The following is a 17,280-nucleotide window of genomic DNA, read 5'->3' as shown; positions in this document are numbered from 1 at the left end:
CGATATGGAAAAACTGTGGCATGTTTTCCCAACATCAAGTTGCCTCCGAGTTGGAGCTCATAATCGTTTAGGAAAAGGAGTCTTGAAGCTTGCAGACATTGGGTCTCAGTGGAAATAGCTCTAGACACAAATTATATTAATGGGCTTTTGTTGGACTCCAGTGGAGGAGGAGGAGGAGGAGGATAGGTGAAGGAGGGAGTCTGTGGCAGGATCGGTGAAGGAGAAGAAGGAGGAGTGCCTGGGCATTATTTGTCTCTGCACGAATCACGTTTTAGAAATTGCATTGCACATAGAAGGCACCCGAAATGATCAACCAAAAAATGTACTAAATGTGCCCCAGTCACAGCTTGAAAACACTATAAGAAATTAAAGATTTAGTATAGAAATTAAATAAATATTAAACTTAAAAATTACTACAAATAAAGTAACATTTCTTTTAAGTATTCTTAAATATCTTGATTTATTTCCTATTATTTAAGAGGTTCCAAGTAATACTTCTTCCTGTGTATCATTTAGATTGGGAGTTAGACAGACAATCTCTTTGGCTGTCAGGGTTTTTTGCGCAAGTTCTTGGGATGTGGAGGAGGAGCTCTCGGGCAACGTGGTCTTAAGTGGCACTTAGCTTTAATATGTTGCCCTACCGTTTAAATGGGTCTCTTAGCTTGCAGGCAAATCGGAGTTACCTGAAATAATTGCATGAACACAAAAATTGGAGCGCTGTGGTGTAAGGGAATCGTTCTGCGATTTCAGTGATTACTTTGGTTCTTCCGCCAAAAAGATTCCGCTTTCTCCAAATCAAATGATTTCGGTGGAGAAGAGTGCTCTTGGAGGTCTCTTGTCACGTCTACTTGAGCACGATCACTAGCGATTCTTCCGCAGCCCCGATTATGGCCTCTCCGATACTTTAAGCCCCCGAAGAATGTCATATAGCCGGCGAAAATAATGCGTATTGTGATCATTGAAGTTGGGGTTCATAAAGAAAATAGAAAATATTACTTAAAGAGAGAAGGAGAGAATATATAAGACACATTCTTATTGTCGCCCGGCATTTTCTGGGTCACCTGATGGGGGAGATCTGGTATTTGGCACTTGGGTCAATATGCCACATGTGGCACAGCCTACGAATGCGATGAGTAATGGGTGTCAAGAGGCTGGAGGTTCCCAGGAAGGTCTCAATTACAGGCTAATAAGCGGAGTGGCATTAATACACTACAATAAATTTGATTGTATATCAAAGTAATAAGAGATAAGTATAAGAAGTATGTTAAGTTCATAACTTAAAGAACGATCTCCTTCAAGTATTTTCTTACCCATGGTTTCTAGGGTTCCTTAAGTATAAATTAATTAAAATTTCTAATGATTTTCAATCCGTTTAAGAGATTTATATTTTACCCATAAGACTCTTTTATTTCCTGTGCAAAGAAACCTCAAAGTACTAACCCAGAAGTGATAGAAAGTAAGCCAAATTACTGGATTTCCATTTGCAAATTGGCTTAGATGCCTTGCATTAATTAGGAAAATACATTCTAGATTTTCTCAGGCCTCCCATGAATATTCCATATACATTCATATATGTACAAATGACTGCCCATTAAATCGTGCACAAAATTCTCACACTCGAAAAATAAAAGTTCGTAATGAAGACATGTAAAAAATTGATTACCCGAGAAGGAACACGTACGATAATCATAACTCTGAGCTCCCTTTTTACACTTTTTTCCCCTCAACTCTTTTTTTGTATTCTTCATTCTTTTGAACCAAGTGCAGTGCTGCACTGCATCCAAAGGCCTAATTGCATCACGTTTTTAGAGCCGACAGAATATTACACAATTGTGAAATGGCCAGGAGACAGAGTTGAGGAAAGGCAGGGCCATTAGTTTCCATGATTTCAACACGTGAATCGAGATCTAAGCCCTGAACTGACTCTCGGTTTCCGACTGTGTTTTTTCTGTATCTCAGGCTTTGTTTGGATCCGTATCTGACGGGTTGACGGAACGCCTGACTGGCAGGTTTTGTCTTTGTGCATTTACCTTAATGAACGCCAAGACATTGGACTGTGACAATAATAACAATTTCCGAACATATCAAAAGATAGCAAAGATTTAATTTTCCTCGCCCAGATGGAAACGGGTTCTAAAAGGAAAATAAGAAAATGCAATATGTTGTTCGGATGTTAGTAAGAGAAATTATTAATAAAGGAAATAAGCAGGCCTGTGAAAGTTATAAAAAAAAAACCGGACCAATTTAAAGAAATTGAATTATCAAGGATTTAAATAATGTACATTTTCTGTATCTTAACCTTAATCTTAAGCATTTTAAATCCATTAATATATTAGGAAATTTTCTTAAAGTAAAGTCAAGATCTTTGCTTACTTAAAACCCCTTTAAGTCTACTAATTGTACAGGTAAAGATCTCATTTAAATCCCCCTACTTAGTTAAGAAGTGCAACTGTGTTTCGGCAATTTACCTGCCGGCTGCGGGGGATTTATGCAACTTCTTGGCAAAAGTGTCAGGCGCATCGAAGCGTTGCATCCTCCTCCGTTGCTGTTGCAGCAGCAACATGTGGCAACAGTCGCGGCACGCAATCTGCAGCAGCAAGATTTGGCCAAAAAGAGCGACTCGACTTGGCTGCGTTTGACACACATTTCCCAACTCCCTTTTTACCAACTAAATGCCGGCATTTAGACGCCGAAAAAAAAAAACAAAAACGGATGCACATTTCCGGTGCTACTCGCATTTCGTGACAAAGCAAACTCAGAATCCACGCCCACAAAGCTGACCAAGTCAGCCGAAGCTATAAATCTATGTATATAATAGTATAATATATAGTTGCAGTTGGATCTGAATCCGAACCTAAGTCCAGCTTGGAGCCCCAGTTTGGAGCTTGGCCAAGTGCCGCCCGCGCGACAAACGTAATTGACCAAAAATGCAACGCTTGGCTGAACCCTCCCCAGAGAACAGTCAGCAAAGCAGGGAATTGGGATGATTTCGAAAGGGATTCGACTATGAAATATCCTATAAAATTTAATAAAAATAACACCATTTAATTTATTGTAAATTATAATGCACCAATAACTAATTTTTATGTCTAAAAGTGTCTTGACTTAGTTACAAAGTCATAATGTGACTATGTGCATTGTTTAAATTCTGACCATAGTCAAGGCGGAGATATAGTAAGTTATATACCCTATTTTATACCCTATTTTTTAGTATATATACCCCACCTTACAGGGCATCATAACTACAGCTTTTCACATTTGTTAACTGGCTTTTTGTTTTTTCGCATGCACATTTATTTGGCTTTGGCCCGTCCAGTTTCTGGTGGGTGATGTTGGGTTATGGCCATAGTTAAAGTGGGTGATTCATGCGAGTCAGGTTCTATGGCCATTACCATTACCATTCCCATTCCTATTCCCATTTCCATTGCCATATATTGTGAGGAGAACAAAGAGCGATCCGATCTGAACCAGCTGCAGTCTCTGACGATTGTGGGTTGAAGTTCGCCAGCGGCTGTTGAACTCAGCAAAGCCAAAGTCGAAGTCGTAGCCGAGCCAAGATCTGGCAAATAATTATTTTTTTATCGGGTGTTAAGCCAACGCAATGCAGCCACCAGTTGGTTAATTAATTCATTAGCGATTGGGTCATAAAACGAGACAATTGCCACATCTGGATGGGATGACTGGCTCTTGGTGGAGTCTTAGGTGTCGTCCAGCTGCTGCTTTGGGCCATCTCCCTCTAGGAGGACACACTTTTTATGGCCATCCAATGATTACGTGGGCAGACATCCCCCACTCCTCTGGCTCCTCTTGCAATTAATAAAACGCACGTACGTATAGAGAGACGTCTTCTGTTTTCTCGCTTATTTACTTTTTATTATTATTATTTCTTATACGAACGGACAAAAACAAGTCGTTAAAGCTTACCGCAGATGCCGATGCTGTAATAATATTGTATGCAAATCCCTTCCCAGCCTCCATTTCCCCTAGCGAAATCGTCGGCATTGATATAAAGTTTCAATTTACGGCTCATATATCATAACTTGGCCAGCAAGCAGGCGGGGGTCGTACTTATGGGGCTTATTAACTCGTAAAAATGCGCCTGTCACCGATCTTTCAGTTACAAATGTTGTCGGGATGCTGACTGCTGGCTGAACCTTGAATGCACGCCAGCGATCAGGCGAAATCCTATATAGATAAGGCATCATCTTCCACAGCTGAATTCCGATTTAATTAGGCGAGGGGTTTTCCATTAATATGTATATTGCATTCAAAGGTATCTCAGGCTGCTTAAGTTTTTACATAACTTGTAAGAAGATAACTTAGTTTTATTTTCTTATTTATTTTCATATAACCTAAGGTATGGCTATTTTTTTAGATTTAAGAATTATTGTTTATACAAAACTTACGATTTTATGCATTTTCCTCTATATCTAACGATCGTTTGTATGGCAACTGAAACTGGAAAAGTTATAATATTTCTTCTTAACATTTTCCGATCGTTCCTATGGCTTATATATATTTATGTATATATATAGTCCACCGATTCGCCATGCTCCGACCTATATGCTAGTTAAATTATATAGAAGAATTTGTCCATTGTTTCATTCAAATAGCTTAAATTTGATCCAAAACAAATCTCACACATCTGTGCATATGATTCCCAACTGGTTCTAACATCCCCGGAACGAAGTGACTTCTACCGGCCACGTCTCAGAAATGTGTTGTGTTATAAAAGTTGCAAGTCATTGTTTATTAGTGTTCAATGTAGTAACTGATCATAGATACTTACTGGTCATAGATACTTACTGGTCATAGATACTTACTGATCATAGTTACTTACTAGTCATAGATACTTGCTGTTCATAGTTACTTAATGCTCATAGTTACTTACTGCTCATAGGTAATTACTGATCATAGTTAATTAGTGGTCATATAATTCCCAACTGGTTCTAACATCCCCGGAACGAAGTGACTGCTGCCGGCCGAGTCTTAGAAATGTGTTGTGTTATAAAAGTTGCAAGTCATTGTTTATTAGTGTTCAAAGTTAGTAACTGATCATAGATACTTACTGGTCATAGATACTTACTGGTCATCGATACTTACTGATCATAGTTACTTACTAGTTATAGATACTTGCTGTTCAGAGTTACTTAATGCTCATAGTTACTTACTGCTTATAGGTAATTACTGATTATAGTTAATTAGTGGTCATATAATTCTCAACTGGTTCTAACATCCCCAGAACGAAGTGACTGCTGCCGGCCGAGTCTTGGAAATGTGTTGTGTTACAAAAGTTGCAAGTCATTGTTTATTAGTGTTCAAAGTTAGTAAGTGATCATACATACATACTTACTGGTAATATATACTTACTGGTCATCGAAACTTTCTGATCATAGTTACTTACTAGTTATAGATACTTGCTGTTCAGAGTTACTTAATGCTCATAGTTACTTAATGCTTATAGTTACTTACTGCTTATAGGTAATTACTGATCATAGTTAATTAGTGCTCATATAATTTTGGTACTGAAGGGTACTTACTGCTCATAGTTACTACTGCTCATAGTTTACTGTTTCTCTGGCAAGTATTCCGATTATCATAAAACTAAAAACCAAATTTTATAAAAATACAAGATAGCTTTGAATCAAATAAGATACAATTCTTTTGATAATATGTATATTCGCTGTCGTCTCAATGCTCCCTGGAAATAATGGCTATACAATCTTTGTGACGGAACATTAAGCGCAACTCTAAATTGCAATTTTTAAAGCTTTATTTTAAGTTTTAACCATTTCCGGCGACGCACAGGTTTTTATGCGCCACCTGGCGGCCCATACTTACTCCCGCTTTTGACCTTAACATGATTTTTTACCGAAATTGGCAGCAACTAAATCAAAATTGCTGAACAAAAACAAAAAATAAACCATAAAGACTCAACGAAGCTAACGCAAAAGCCAAATCAAAAGCAAAAGCAATGGCAAAGGCAAAGTTTCTTATCAAACGAAAACCGGAATCAAAATAAAAAGCCAAAGAGAGAGAGAGTGTGTGAACAAGAGAGCCTAGCGAGAGTGCAACTGAGAGAGTCAAAGCAACAAAACAGCTGAGCGACTTTCAGAGCCAACATTTACCAGCTGTTTCACTAGCCGAGCACTTGCTCGCCGAGCAGTGTTGCTAAGTCATGAATAGCTAGATTCTTAGCCAAAAAAAGCTAAAATAAGCTAAAAATAAAAAATTGTCAGTTGGTTGCTTAAACGTAAGTTACAGTTAACTTCACTAATTTAAGTAGTATTAGTAGTTTTTAGATAACTAATATTACCAAGTTTGGCTCCGAAAACAGCAATTTGTCGATTAAAAAACGCTATATCTAGTGGTAAAAGGCTAGAGTAATTCCAATAATGGCCGCCTCAAAATGAAACATTTAAATTTTTATAAAAACTAAATATATTGTAATAATAAAGCATTAAACAAATTGTTACTTGCTTATAATAAACCAATTTATCTTTAAAGTTAGTCTCGGAAAATTTTAATTTTTCTTCGGCATACATCTCAGTTTCAAATTTTTAACAAATAAATAGTATATTTTTTCAGTTACGAAGGGGAATGGTAATGAAATTTACATTAATATAAACTAATTGTAGTAATTAATTTAAATATATATATTTTTGTTTGTCAAAGACAGAACAATAACACAGGCAGTGGATTAACCTTTTTCCTTATTAATTTGAAAAATATGTAGATATATCATTTATGTAAGTAAACAAACTCTTTAAGTCTTAAAAGACAGATTGCATTTTTAGTTTATTCGTAAAATAATTAATAAATGTATTTTCTTATTATACAATTTCAAATTGGCTAGGTCTGGCCAGGATAAAGCTAAGCTGCCAACACTGCTGCAGCGGTTGTTGGGGCTGAGTCGTCCGGTGAAACCTGCTGATAATTCAGTTGGAAAATAAAACTCGCGCGAGCGGACGTGGAAACGGATAACGCAAAAGCGAACAAGTGAATAGGAGAAGAAATATATTAATTGCGATTAAAGAGACGTACAGAGATTTCAATAATAATGAAATTAAATTTGGAAAAATACATACATATATCGATACCAAGAAGTGCGCGTGACTTAAACGATCTTAATCAGTGTTGTGAAATTCCATGAAGAAGCTAAGCCGCAAAGCAGAGTCCCCGAAAACATAACGGCAAATGCGAAAAGTGCAGGAAAACGTGACCACCAATAATAATTCTCGAGCATAATTTTTCGTATTTCGTGTGTTCTTTTTTGTTTCGTACCCCATCGTCGCGCGTTTGCCTTGTGTTTTGTGTTAAATGTAGTCAGCCAACAAACAAATATTCGATAATTCTGTGCGGCATTAATATTGCCTTTAGTTCCATTTACATTCCGATTGTGTTTAGTTCAAAAACCAAAACCAGAAAAAAAAAATAGTAAACCAGATACAATAAGAAAAGCAGAAAATACTGCAAAAAACAAGCAAGAATTGTGAAATTCCTAGGTTAAAACGAAGGGCGCCTCGAGTGCAAATCAATTATATGTGGCCCAAGTGCTAAGACGCGCCAAGAATCCGCTAGCCAAGATGACGGAGCACCAGGCCTCCGAGCCGGAGTCCGCGCCCGTGCCCCCGTCCAAGTTCAAGGACTCGGAGGAGGGCTTCCTCTCCACCTCGCCGGACAGCGCCAATGGCGATGCCCCCAAGGTGGCAACCAAGAATGCCGTATCCCTTGGCCAACATCAAAGTGATTCCGAAATGATGCCGGGCCACCAGCTGGTCCGCCTGGCCTTCCACCAGTGCTCCTGCCCGGAGCAGTGCGTCACCCTCAACAACATTCTGGACTCGTTCAAGGCTCCACTGTCCGAGGACCAGGCCTGGGCCCTCATCCACCAGTTCACCACGCTCTACTACAAAGTGGCCATCCAGGCGCACAGCTGCCGTCCGGCGGACTACGAGTCGGGATTGCCCGCCAGCTTTGAGCTGCACTTCCATCGCGACGGCAGCGTGCACTTCTCTGGCAAGGAGCGTCTGCCTCCGCCTGGGGATCAGCAGAGCGCGGAGCGGACCAAGGAGCACAATGCGGAATTGAACATTTCCTCGCGGGACCAGCTGGACCACAGCGCCAGCAGCAGCACAACCACAAGCAACAGCACCAACGGCGGAGACGGCAGCGCCATTGTCATCAATCGAGGTAAGTCAACAAATCGTTTGAAATATCATATTCATAGAGGTTTACAATATTATTGGAATTTCTTGGGATTGTATACATTGCCTGTAAAATTTTATAAAAGAATATAGTTTTTCTTAAAAAAAAACATACAAAGTAAAGGGTTTAGTTCATTTTTTCATTCTATAAACACATTTTCTTATCAAGGCAATTGCCTTGTACATACCCCTTAATCTATAGAATCTGTATATAAACGGAAACGCTAATTAGAACCATATAGAACATACATACATACATATATAAAGCAAGTGATTTGATTTTTGATAACGTAAGGAACTACTAACCTTAAATGACATTTTATGTGATTTTAGTGACGCTGAGAAGTTACCAAGTCAAGTTATTTCGAGTGCTATTTATTAATTTGAATGGGTTTAAATTTGAGTACTTTTCTGAGGAAGGTAGCTACACAAAGAAATGCTGTATTTTATTTTAGTTTTATTTTTTCTTTATTTCAAACTGTCAGAGGTCAGTTGGGTGTCGACTTCAGATGCGGAACTGTAGCAATGTGATGAAAACTGGGGCTGTGATTAGCTGGGCCGGAAAACCGGTTAAAGTGATGCCTTTCCGGATGGGGACGCGGCTCTTTGTCTTTTTCGGCAAACGCTTTCATTTTCAGTTAATAAGCCGCAGTTAACTTCTTTCTTTCTTTCGTTTCTGTCTTGACTGGCCTTTTATTTTGTCGGCCAGGCATTTGTGCCGTGATGTGCGTTTCCGTGTGCCATCCATCTAACTATTGGCATCGGAATCCCCTCGCTTTCCAAACAAACAACCCACACTATCCAACTATCTATCCAACTATCCAACTGATGATGACCTCTGCATTTAAGTTATGCAGCCAGCTTTGATTGAGGTTTTTCTCCTCACTTCTGTCTGATTGCGTGCTGGCTTTTGGGAAAGTGTAAACGGCGACTCCCATGAAGAAGAAGGTCCCATCCCATCCCATTCCATCTCAGCACCCAACGTACCCAGTATTTTTCACTTTCTTTTGTGGCTTTTTTAGTTGCACAGCAAGAAAATGCACATCATTTTCCTTAATGTTTTCATGATGGCAAGCTGAAATTATAAGAGTTCCAAAATGGAAACAAAAAAGAGTTATATAAGAAATGAAAAAGAATTACTAAACTTAAAAAATAATAAATATTTACATGAAATATATCTTGTACGTACTTTGTATAAGTTTTTAGTGAAGAAGAACCCTCTCTTTGTTTGTTCCTTTTCGTTTTTCTTTCACATTAATCTTTAGAAAATTACAGAATTTTCGCCCAGTGCTGAACCCAGCTTATAGAGTGTGTTTCCTAGACCCACAACTCCCTTCTTCATCTTCTGTAATTGATGGGGGGATATATATTTTGTCTCCAGATCTACGGATCTACAGAACGTGTCTCAGGTTGTCTGCCAGCTAATTGTTTAATCATTCGTCCGGGGAGACTGTCAAAATACAGGTCGGTAATCTATCGGCTTTTAGATAAGCCACGTTAATTGGAAAATGCGTTTTCTGTGAGTGGGCTGTGCGATGGGATCTTGAATCTCCTAGGTGGCCCTTTCAATGTGACTCACAATCTCTTGGGCTGCAGAGCATTAACTGCATTCTACTGCATTTTTTATACAGACATTCTGAGCGATGTCTGAGAGGTTTCTCTAGCTCTCTATTTGGCCAGGCCAACTCTGTTTATAGCCAGACTTTATGTATTGGCAAGGCCAATTAGTTGATTCTTATAAGCAATTAGCCGGGTACATGGGTATTCTTAAGGGCACACAGATACAGGAAGTTGCTTGGAGATATTAATTAAATTGTGTAGCTCGAAGGTGAAGGAACTATTAAGCAAGTAAATGCTGTTACTAGAGAATGTGCCATGAAATATTCCTATAAAAATTATATTACACCGCCCTTTTTGGGAATATTTATGGCATTTACAATTCGCTAAGCATTCACTTTTGGAATCTAAAACATATTTAACTTTTGTTATGATTTTAATTTGTAATTAATAATCTCAAGGTTATATTTATATGTTAGAAACTTAATGAAATGCAAATTACAGCTATTATTTTGGTGGCATAAATGTTAAATAAGTATATTATTTAGTTCTAGGTTTAAAGAACCTCTTGGCTTTATTATTCAAGCATAACTTTGGCCTAACCTTTGTTTATATTTATCATTCGAGGCTTTCTTCGGGGCAAACAGAGTTCACCTTGTAACACCTTAATTGCTGCTAATTTAGAAGCTTAAATCAAAGCCATTAGGTGAGAGATATCAAAAGGGTTTCCTTATATCCCAGACAAGAATAGAACCGCCGGCAGCGGCAATTAGTCTGCTCAAACAAGTTATTACCACCGGGAGATGCCCATCATTAGGACCTAGCACCTTCTAATGGTTTTTGTTCGTTTGCGCTTGTTTTATCCAAACTAAAAATCAATGGGGGGAAATATTGTATTTTTCGCAGGTTACATTTTCAGACAGGTTGGGGATTGGGGCTTTGAACTTGCCGCCGCCTCTTAATTCCGATTTCCGCCGGTCTCGAGACTGAAAATCGCGCTCCAACGTCTCCTGATAACCGCATCGCCGGGCAGAGCGAATCATTGATTGTGTCGGTCTTCCAAAGTCAAGTCTTCCCTTGGAACTCTCGGCTTCCCTCGGGACCCCCAACCAATGAACTGCAGACCATGAAAATCGGAGGCGTGGGAGATGGCAGTAATTTTGTTGGGAAAACGTCGACGGCGCCGTCGGGTCGCCGCGCCCTCTGGCGCCTCGATTAGGCTCGCAGAAAACTCAACCAGAGTTTTCCACATTTTCACTGGCTTTTGGTAGAAATTGGCGCTTGAATCTGTCAACACACAAACTCGCCATTACGTTTTTCGCCAGGCACCCAGAAATTGTTGCAAGATGGAGCTGAAAAGCGTGAGCAGGTGTTTTTGGGGTGGTGAAAATTTTCCGCTGGAAAATCTGCCCACGAAGGGGGAGCCTTTTCACTCCAAGGTCATGGGTCATGCGCAGTTCTAGGGAATCGGAAATGGGAAAACGATGGAAAATGGTGGAAAATGTTGTGGTAGGTTCTCTCTCTGTCTTTCTCTTGGCCAGCTGTTGATTGTCTTTGACTTGTGTGTTTTTCCTGAGTTTGTTTTCGTTGAGTTTTCTTTGCTTTTGGGAAACCATCATGGCATTTAATTTTGTTCTTCCGTTTTTTGTAACAAATTTCACCTGGATTAATCAAAGAGATCTTACCTCTTTCTTCACCCGAATCTACCTTTGCCTCGTCACTTGCCCGGATGGGTGATGATATTTCATTTTCATGTCTCTATGACTTTCTTGTTTTCACTGCCACAAAATTACAGACAAAACAAACAACTGACCGCTCAACTGGTTTAATGTTTAAATAATTACACTAAAAAATTACACAAACAAAATGCCCCGAAACTATGAAAACGCAAACAAAAATTATAACGAAACTAAAGCTCAGCAGCAGCAAATTGGTACATTTTTTGTTGTCCGTTTTTTATAGTTTTTCTTTTTTTTGTTTTTTTGTTTAAAAAGAAAGGAAAGAAAAACGGTCTGGCAGTTGGAAGTATCTTTAATTGGTCTGGGGCCAATTGTATCTAATTTCTGGTTAGCCGATGCTTATCTCTAGTAAGAGCTTTTTGGGTGGAGCCTAAATGAAGAGTTACCAAATGATAATTGTAATGGGCCGCCTATTTATTAGCCAGCTTTGAATCGGCTCAATTAGCCGGATGCTATGGGAGCACTTTTTTCTTTCAAATGAATCAGGCATTAGAGGGGTTTTGGGTAATAAGTGCAATTTATTTTAAGGTCAACGATTTCTAACCTGAAGTTAGTTTGATTAAGAGGGGTTAAAAATACTTTAAAATTAGGATAATTTGAAGTAATAATTCTTTTAAATATCAGGCTTAAATTGACAGTTTCTTTGGTATTATTATAATTGTTTTGAGGCTCCCTAAACTCATCTTTCTTTCAGTAAATTTAGTTAAATGTGAGTTATTTCTTTTTTAAGAAATGAAAATATAAACTAAATTTATAATAATAATAGTTTCATAATTCCTCATTTATAGGGGGAAAACGAACACTAATTTTATAGCATTCTTAATTATTATTCTTTAAAATATAGACTTTTAATATCATATTATTGTATCATAATTATTTTACTATTCCCTGTAAAACCCTCTCAAAACTTAAGGCTCATTCCATTTCATTTCACAATTCCCCAAATATTTCGATTTAGCAATTCGTGTTAACTTTGTATCCCACTCGAATTTTCTTGGAATCTGGAAGCATATATTATGTTTTATTTCAGATTAGGTAGCTCTTCGAAATGCATTTATTATGGGCAATATGCTGCAATAGTTTATGTTTTTTTGGAGACCCCACCTGAAGCTTTTGCCACGTGTTTGCCGAAACATATATCACTCTTTTTTTTGACACATTATAGACCCAAATTTAATTGCCGGCTATTGTTGTTGACGCTCCAGTTTAGTTTTTTTTTCTACAAAATTAATATAATAATTTTTTCATAATGACAACAAATGACATAAGAGCACGACGACGAACCTGAACCAAATTTGAGTGTTCCACATATAAAAAACAGACCCAAATGCGGTCTGCTATTTGTTAAATATATTTTTTTCGGGCCTCTCCTAAACTTGTCCACCTGTGCAGTTTGCATTTGAGTTACGAAATCCGTGGCTTTGACTGCATTTTGAAATGGAAATACTTTTGTCGCCTTGGGATCAATGCAAGTCTGGGTCTGGGATTTTGAAAGTGCGTCGTCGTTGTCGTCTTTGTGGTTCAATAAATCACACGATAATCCAAATTGTGGCCGATCTTTTCAACCGTTTTGTTTGGATGACACTTGTCTTGCGAGTTTGTGTGGGGTCCATTGAGCTGACATATCGGGGTTTAAGCGATCCCAAGTGACCCTGAATCATCCGTTGTTATTATACCCTTGCAGGGTATTATAATTTCAGTCAGAAGTTTGCAACGCAGTGAAGGAGGCACCTCCGACTATATAAAGTATATATATTCTTGATCAGGATCAACAGCCGAGTCGATCTAGCCATGTCCGTCTGTCCGTCTGTCCGTCTGTCCTTTTGTCCGTCTGTCCGTCTGTCCTTTTGTCCGTCTGTCCGTCTGTCCGTTTCCACGCAAACTAGTCTCTCAGTTTTGAAGCTATCTAAATGAAACTTTGTAGTTAGCCTTCTATATACTCTCACTCGTATATATGTCGGAACGGGCCGGATCGGACGACTATATCCTATAGCTTCCATAGGAATAATCGGAAAATTTTTACAAAAAAAATTTTAACTTTTTCAGTTTTCAATAGAATTGGCTCAAATTTGAGATATAGCGATTTTACTATACTCTACAATTTTGTATAAAATTTTATGAAAATCGGACTACTATATCATATAGCTCCGATAGGAACGATCGAGAAATTAATACAATTAAATTTATAACTTTTCCAGTTTTCAGCTGATTTTCATCAAATTTGAGGTATAGCCATTTCATATAAGTCTTAAATTTTGTGGCAAATTTCATGAAAATCGGACGACTATATCATATAGGTTCCATACAAACGATCGTTTGATGTAGAGGAAAAATGCAAATCTGTGACTGTAAAATTGCAAATATAATATGTATAGGTGAATGAAATGAAAGCAGGTATTACTTCATTGTTTTTTAACACAAATATATATAATTAATATTGTATGGATTCCTATTCACAGAAGTTCTATCTGCAAGGGTATATAAACTTCGGCGTGCCGAAGTTAGCTTTCTTTCTTGTTTTTCTCTGAATTATAAATACATTTTGATGCAATTAAACGCAATCGAAAATGGCAGAAGCCGTAAAGTAAATGCGCACCGATAGAGCCTAAGCCTATCTTATCGTTTTGTAAAAGTATATGTATGTATATGTACATATATGTCAGGAGGTAATGCATGTGCCGGGTGTGAATATATAGTCCAAATGTATGTCGAGTGGCAGTCACATAAAAACAACTTTACTCAAAAGGTTTATAAAGAGACAGCGAAACTTGCTAAAAGGTTTGTTAACCCTGTTTTTGCCACTAGTTTGTGCTCTGCTCCATGGGAACCCGAACTTGGCTCTTGGATATGCCAAAGAAAGTGTGGTACGATAAGCCATTTTATATATATTTGATAAGGTTCTATATTTGGAGAATTATTTCAAGACTGAATGACCTTGCTTTAAAGTGTTGAGGGATATATATTTATTTTATGTTGAATTAAAATCTTAAGAATAATTTATAGGTTTTGTTTTAAGATAAAACCACAAGTAAAGTGTGTTTTGTAGCGAATGAAGTGATTTCTATTTATGGAAAAAATTGGGTCACTTGAGAAATAGTGAGCTAGATTAGTAATTATTGACTTTTTATATAAGTGAGAGGGTTTTTCAAATTGATTAGATTATTTGATTATAGCAGAGAATTTTAGGGAATTACGAAAAATTAGTTAATCCAAATACTTAGGATTGGTCAGGTTAATGAAGTGTTTACATTTAAAATTAGCGGAAAATGTAAGAAAGAAATTTGTATAATCTAGTGATGATAAGCTTGCTAAATTCATTGTTTACTATATATGTACGTATATTTTTTATTTTTTGCCACTCCTATTGCAATCTCTCAAGTGTTTAATGGTTGTATTCATGAGACACATTCATCTTTGGCCAGAGATCCAATTTCGATTGACACATTTACCCCAAAGAGGAGGGACGCGTGGGCGTCTTCGTTGGGGTAATTCACCTTGATGGAGATTTTCCACGGGGCCGCGATGACTGCGCAGGCGCAACTAAATTGTAATCGAGACTCTCGCTTTCTACTCGGCTTGACGTGATGACTATGAAATTAGACGGTGGATTGCAGATTGGTGTAGACCGGAGACTGAAGACTGAAGACTGGTAGACCCATAGACCCGTAGAGCGGGTGCTATCCATATCTCTGTTATCATAACCGACTAACCGACCGACTGATTGACTTGACTGAATCTCACCGGCTCTCCAGTGGCTCTTTCACTTTGCATATTGCCGGGCACGGTGACTGCTGCTGAAATTGCAATATATATTCATATGGTAGAAACGATCTTTAATCAGCATTTACGCTTTCATCTTTCACATTTCTCAAAAGAGTGGAAAACAACACCAGCAACATGGCCATAAACAACAATTGTTGTTGCCGGTCTTGGAGTTTCAACCTGTTGACGAGTTGTCTGTGCCGGCGCACATTGAAATACACTGGAAAATGTAAAATCTTATTAACGATATTTGGGATTTTGTAATGGGAATTCAGGCTGTATAGAGTTTTTTTAAACTATAAAATTAAAACAGAAAATAATTACTATTATATGAAGGAATTAAGAGCCAAAACATACGACTTATATCTAGTAACAAAATGTATCTACATTTATTTACTGTGTATAAAGATACCCAGATATTCAGCCTGTGTATGTATCTTCAGTGAATTTTTGGCCTGTCTTGTGTTGGAAACTATTTTAATTTAGTGGCAAATTTGCATAGTCTGAATATTTTATAAATTTGTTCGTCTATTTGTCGAGTTTAATTCGGATTCGTTGGCCATAAACATTTATAATTTCGCTCTTTCACTCTGGTCACAAAAGATGAAAGCAAGAGTGACATTTAAAGCGGTCCAGGCCATGGATTTTTTATGGTATTTGTGTCCACCCTTTGTTTGGAATTATATTCCAGAGAGACCTTATGCAACACATCCGATAATTGAAGAATGGAGATCATGGATATAGTATGTGTGTAATATTGTGGTTTTCTGGCTGATTTCGGAATGCCATTCAGTTGATTGGGATATTTCTTGGCCTTTTTTCGTTTGTGCCGCAGGAATTGTTACTGAACTGCGGTCACAATTTGACTCTTTTCTTGGATTTATGAAGCTTGTATTGTGGATTGTTTTATGATGTAAAATAGCCGCAATCAATGAGCTTAAAAAAAAAATAGCCTGGGAACTTCAGAGGAAATGTGTATAGTTTTTGACTTAATGATGGATGAAGTAATTTTTAAAATAACGTAATGGTCATAAGTTGTGGGAATGTATTAAAACCTATAGAAGAAATGCAGATTAGCATAAATTTCCTTTCCTTAAATTTAAAAAGAAGCACTTAATGTATTCAAGGTTACCTTAAACTTTTATTTATATTAATGCCTACAGTTCGATTCTGTAAAACTTACAAAATCGTTGTTCCGCTTGATTATTAGGTAACCACTCCAAAAACTAACGCCCCTAATTAAGTTAATTACCATCTATCTATCATTTCCTGATTCATTTTTCATCCGCGCTTATTAATTATTAATTAATTAATTAACAATTTGAATGAGGAGACGCGGCATGCACTTAATTGTTACCAAAAACAAAACCCAAAAGGAGGAAAACTCATCAACAGCTTATTGCCCGCATTTGATTGATATATATTTTAGCTATATCTTAAAGATGTTGTAAAGCAAATTAGCAGCAAATTCCAGTCTCCCAAAAAAATGCTGTAAATTATTAGTTAGAAACCAAAAAATGAAAAGGCAAAGCGCACAACCAACACCAAAAAAAAGCTTTAAAGAGCCGACGATTTTTACATTTTGACGCCTCAACGGAATCGCTTAAGATTTCAGCTTTTGCTTCATTAATTTTGCGAAAAGGGTAAACCCTGATAAAAGCTAAAGAAATCTGCATAGATATCGTGTGTTTTTTCTCCCTAGATTATTTATCAATTTCTATAAAACATGTATAGTATACTATACTACAAAAAAAATATAAGAAAAATGTGCAAACATCGTAGAGAGCAGCTCTGTCTGGGGCTGCCGTTGACTTGCACATGACTTTCATGACATTAGAAAGTAAATTGCCATGAGGCCACTTGGTCAACCATCAAAGCCATGCACTCCAGCACCACCACAAATAACACAACAAAATACAACAAAAAGAAACATAAATAATAATAAAAAAACACCTAGCACCACAGCAACATTTATTAAACTTTATTATTATATACTGGTTGGTTTCCATTGAACC

General features: G+C 37.5%; 1 protein-coding gene across 6 annotated transcripts in view; it reads left to right on the top strand.

The window, feature by feature from the left end:
- Positions 1–6,880: 6,880 nt before the first annotated feature.
- The window catches only part of spir (spire type actin nucleation factor), a 44,340-nt gene continuing 33,940 nt past the window's right edge, over positions 6,881–17,280 (top strand). For 3 of the 6 annotated variants that reach the window (XR_015272667.1, XM_086837212.1, XM_086837209.1), the window contains exon 1: positions 6,881–8,193. Coding sequence is in view for 4 of the 6 variants with exons in the window: in XM_086837212.1 (XP_086693338.1) it covers positions 7,587–8,193 (607 nt within the window). In the remaining 2 variants the exon portion in view is untranslated. The remainder of the gene's footprint in view (positions 8,194–17,280) is intronic. The other 3 variants (XR_015272668.1, XM_086837213.1, XM_086837211.1) reach the window with 1 other exon arrangement.

The sequence above is a fragment of the Drosophila serrata genome, unplaced genomic scaffold (genome assembly GCF_035046125.1).
Source record: "Drosophila serrata isolate PLE 108 unplaced genomic scaffold, ASM3504612v1 contig_302, whole genome shotgun sequence".
NCBI classification, from domain to species: domain Eukaryota; kingdom Metazoa; phylum Arthropoda; class Insecta; order Diptera; family Drosophilidae; genus Drosophila; species Drosophila serrata.
Note: the sequence above shows the minus strand (reverse complement) of the source record. Positions and strands in the feature narration are given on the sequence as shown.